The sequence below is a fragment of the Penaeus japonicus genome, unplaced genomic scaffold (assembly GCF_977035675.1).
Source record: "Penaeus japonicus unplaced genomic scaffold, GWHDUDI00000001_assembly GWHDUDI00000022, whole genome shotgun sequence".
In the NCBI taxonomy this organism is placed as follows: domain Eukaryota; kingdom Metazoa; phylum Arthropoda; class Malacostraca; order Decapoda; family Penaeidae; genus Penaeus; species Penaeus japonicus.
In genome coordinates, this window is record NW_028234424.1 from 16,110,239 (window position 1) to 16,115,238 (window position 5,000).

The 5,000-nt window shown below is 42.1% G+C and overlaps 1 protein-coding gene across 3 annotated transcripts in view; it reads left to right on the forward strand.

The window, feature by feature from the left end:
- The window catches only part of LOC122248762 (protein APCDD1), a 138,648-nt gene that overhangs the window by 100,258 nt on the left and 33,390 nt on the right, over positions 1–5,000 (forward strand). For all 3 annotated transcript variants that reach the window (XM_086549518.1, XM_086549517.1, XM_086549516.1), the window contains exons 4-6: positions 2,706–2,909; positions 4,474–4,558; positions 4,808–5,000. The exon at positions 4,808–5,000 is cut by the window's right edge and continues 80 nt beyond it. In XM_086549518.1, coding sequence (XP_086405644.1) covers positions 2,706–2,909; positions 4,474–4,558; positions 4,808–5,000 — 482 coding nt within the window. The remainder of the gene's footprint in view (positions 1–2,705; positions 2,910–4,473; positions 4,559–4,807) is intronic.

Here is a 5,000-nt window from a genome sequence, read left to right on the forward strand (position 1 = left end):
TAAGAAAAAGGAATAAAACATAATAATAATAATGAAATGCAGCACAGCACAATAACGAAAGCCAGGATGCTGTCACCCAGCGCTGGCTTAAGCACCGCGCCGAAATGACTGACAGCATCAACAAACCACAGCTTCATTTAACTTCACAAAGACCGACGCAACATTGCACACACTTTGCAAGCCCGCGGGAACCGTCTTCGATTGCAGACCAATGCTGCTTTTGTTTGTTGAGTGCAAACAGTAAAAACGCCCATTATTCATAGGATTAAGTGGGTGTTTGTGTTTAAAATAAGCGTGAATGGAGATTAATATGAGAGATGTTATCCGGGAGAGGATGTACGAGCGCTGATACGCGTCTGAATTGTAATAGTAGTAGTAGTAGTTACAGTTGTTATAGTAGTTATAGTGGTAATAGTAGTAGTAGTTATAGTGGTAATAGTAGTAGTAGTTATAGTGGTAATAGTAGTAGTTATAGTGGTAATAATAGTTTTAGTTATATGGTAATAGTAGTTGTTGTGGTAGGGTGGTAAAAGTAATAGTTGGGGTGGCAGGGTGGTCAGTAGTGGTTGTGGTAGGCTGGTAGTAGTAATAGTAGTAGTTGTTTCGGTGGTAAGGAAAATTACGAAGCACAAATGAAAATAGTGCTGGTAGCAGTAGTCTCAATAGTTGTAGTAGTAGTAATAGTAGTATTCACAATAGTAGTAATGGTCGCTATCGTAATAGTAGTAGTAGTAGTAATAGTTGTAGCACCAGTGGCAGCCGTAAAAGATATGGGAGCACTATTTTGAAAATCAGAAGTAGTAGCAGTAGTAGAAGCGGTAATAGTACCAGCAGCAGCAGTAGTAGTAGTAGTAAAAGTAGTAATAATAGTAGTAGTAGTAGCAGCAGTAGTAATAGTTGTAGAAGTAGTAGTAATAGTAATAATATCATTAGTAGTAAAATAATTATTAGTAGTGGTAGCAGTAGTAGTAATAGTGGTAATAACAGTAGCAGCAGCAATACCAGTAGTAGTAGTAGTAGTAGCAGTAGTAGTAGAAGTGTTAATAGTAACAGTAGTAATAGTGGCGTAGTAGTATTAACAGTAGCACTAATGGTGTTGGCAGTCGTAGTTGAAGTTCCTATGGAATAAAAACCAACACTAACAACTGCCAACCCCAAAATACTAAATTGAAGTTGAAGTTTGGTGAAGTCTCATTCACATCCCCGAAGACCAAATGCATTCAGTGAGTCATGTAATGAGACGCAGTAGTTTTATATCAGTACAATCGTTAAGCGAAGACAATTGCCATTTAAAACTATTACCAAGGCTGTAAAACACCCTCTCCCTGCCTCTTCTCCCCCCTTACCCCTCCTACCCCTGCCTCTTCTCCCCTTACCCCCCTTTCCTTGCCTCTCCCCCCCCCCTTACCCCTGCCTCTTCTCCCCTTACCCCCCCTTTCCTTGCCTCCCCCCCCGTATCCCCGTCCCTCCCTTCCTTACCTCCCTATCCCTGCCCCCCCCCCCGTCATCCCACCCCCGTCGTGTTCCGTGATGGTTGGCAGCCCTCCCCCCCCCCCCACTTACCCCTCTCTTGTACCCCTCTTGGACCCCCACCCCCTCTAGACCCCACCAGGCCACCCCTGCAACACAGCCATTGCAGATAACAAAGCGACGTTTACACCGCTTTAATTGGCTCGCCGGTAACCTAATGACCCAATTATGTGGTTCTCGGCGTCAGAGCCAAGATGTTCCGTATATTAATGTGGAATTAAAGGCGTTATCTTGCGGGGAAGAAAGCCTTGTATGGGGGCGGGAAAGGTTAGGCCAGATCGGTTTCTTTTCTTCGTGTGCATTACGCTGTAACAGGGAGGAAAGGCGGTATTTGTGAATTATCGTGTATATATGTGTTAGTTTATACGGTATATGTATATGCGAGAGAGAGAGAGAGAGAGAGAGAGAGAGAGAGAGAGAGAGAGAGAGAGAGAGAGAGAGAGAGAGAGAGAGAGAGAGAGAGAGAGAGAAAGCCATATCTCTTACGCAACTCTATCAGACAATCTAAAGACACTTCTCCTCTCACTTGACCAGGATACAGAATAAGGCTCTTAACGCAACCACGACCCTATGACCTGGCAAAACCCATCCTCCCTAGTCACTGACCTGTCCACTACCTAACCCGGAGTTAAAAACACCGTCCATCAAAGTGTCCACTACGCGACCCTTACCGTCGTTTACAGTCACGAGGTCTTCAGTGGTTCAACACGTATGGTCTCTTCACGTCACTTTCGCTTGTTAAAAGAGATGGAAAACGATGGATGGAAAGGGTGCATAGAGGGAGAAAGAGAGAGAGAGAGAGATATGGGGGCTGAGAATCACTTGAGTTGATGGAAGACGTGCCAATTTTGGAGGTGAAGGAAGAGTTATGTTTTGTGTGTTCTTTCTATAGAGGGCGCAGTCAATGGGATTCTAGGATAGACAGGGAAGGCTGAAAGACGAGGAGAAAGGGATCTGTTGTAGGAATAGATGTGATAAATAGGCAAATCTTTCTATAAAAGGGCATCGCTTCAACTTACTGTCCCATGATAGTTCCACCACTATGACTAAATATAAAATGTATATAAAATCAGTCGTAAAAAAACACACGGTGAGTTTACAGAAAAAAACATTTTCGAAATCCTCGTGACTTTCATCTCGAGGGCGAATTAATCCCATAATTTCTCCCTCCACAGCTGCGAGACGCGACCCGGGCCTCAGTATGTACTACGGGCCTACAACTTCCACCGTGACGGGACCTTCCACTTGGCTCTCCACTTCTACCGCGACCCATACTGCGCCCACCCCGCCCACTCCCTGGCTGCTCACGGTCACGTCATCCTCGGCCGCCCATCTTGGGTCACGCCCGGAGGAACTGAGGCCGAGTATACACTTAGCAGGTAAGACTAGATGAAGTTCGACACCGCTGTTCTTTATTATTATTATTATTATTATCATTATTATTATTATTATTATTATTATTATTATTATTATTATTATTATTATTATTATTATTATTATTATTAACGTATTGATATGTTGACGATCGATGTTGGTTTCTTAATTAAGAATGCCAGTAGTTGAACGCAATGTGCAAAGCTTTATGGCTACTAAAACACTCACGACACAAAGGTTGAATTGCACAAGAACGTAAAAATATGGTTACTTCATCAAAACACGTTTTCTCGAGAATCTCGCTGAATAATAAATCGAGAAGGAACAAGATACGGCATATTTAAGAAGGTATTATCATTCAAATTTATCTCGTTAATTCTTTGCGAACAAGACACGCGCACATTTTTTTTTTTTTTTTTTTTAAGAACGAATCCTTTAGAAATCACTGAGTTCCTTCACATCCTCTTGATGCCGATGGAGGAGGGAGGATCTTAGAATATACGTTAAGGTGTGTTACGTCACATTCCTCTTGCTTCCTTAACGTTGACGTCTCTGAAGGAAGGGCGTTAGTAAATATTGATTTGTGTTCCTTCACGTCATTCTCCTGTTGACGCAGAGGGAGGCAGAGGCCGTGAAAGTCAAGGTGTGTTCCTTCACATCCCTTTCGGGTTGGCGCGCGGGATGGAAGGGAAAGCGGGAAAATTTTGGCTGTTTTTTCGTGTTTTTCTTTTTTTTCTGCTGTTGATCTATAAATTCTTTTAATTTGATAGAAACTACTTTAATGTGACAATAAAAAATACATGTCAAAGAGAAAACGATTGGCTATCTCTGGGTTCCTATTATTTCCCAATAACGTAAAGAAAAAAAAATAGATGTTAATACATACAAACCCTTTTAACCCATTGACACCGGGGACATTCAGCATCCACTATGGTTTTGTTAAAAAAAAAAAAATAACACATTAAAGGATCAGGAAGCACTTGGTCATTTAGAAGTCGGCCCCGAATTTTCGGAAAAAATATATTTATTACTGGTATCATCTTTACCAGCTTTATTATTATCAGTAGTATTAGTATTATTATCATTGTTATTATTATAATTGTTGTTATTATTAGTAGTAGTGGTAGTGTCATCATTATTATCATCATTATCATAGTTATTATTTTTACTAACATTAATGCTATTTTTATTGTTTACATTATTTGTATTATTATAATTATCATAATCATTATTATGGTGATGACATGATATTGATAACAACAGTAATAGTAGTAGAATTTTTTTTTAAATCTGGAACGAGGTAGAGGCGAGGTCAGATAGGCCTACGCAAGGACCCCAAATCGATATAGTAAAACCATTTATACGTGAACTCTGGCGTCAACGGGTTAACAGAACAACAGAAGATATTTGACCCATATTTTTCATCGTGTGTTTTTTGGAAGGAATATAAAAAATAATAAAAATCCCCCCTCAAAAAAAAAACACGATAATCGTCCATACTCTAGATTTCGTCTCATTGCTAGTTAATCATCCTTTTTTCTAGATTAATGTGTCTATTCTCTCCGTCAGGGTGGAGGTCGTAGCCCACACTCACCGCGACGCCGCCGTGGTTGCCGCTGCCGTCAACGCCTCCTGTCCGGGCAAGGTCACCAAGGTAGGTCATGGGGTCAGCAAGGTCATGACCTTTCCACCCAATGCCGGTCGGAATGAATCTTCTTTTGACGATTTTTGAGTATTAGGTCGTGGTCTGTGATCCATGTTGATTATATTTCGTTTATCACTGCCTACCTTTCTCATTTTTTTCATTAAAAAATAGTTCGTCAGTTGTTTAACCTCATGCGTTCCTGATTTCCCCAACCCCCGCCCTTAATCACCCCTTCCCCCTCCCTCCCTCCCCTCGTAGCCATGGAAACCCCACAAAAGCCACACCGTGCTTGCCTACACGGAGACCGGCAACCACGTGACCGAAGACGAAGATTGTGGGCGTGGTCTAGGAGGGGCGTGGCATGAGCTGCAGCTGCTGAGGGTGGAGGAGACGTCCCCCTTGAAGGCCAAGAAGGACCCCTCCTCAAGGATGCGCCGGGAGCTCTTCCTAG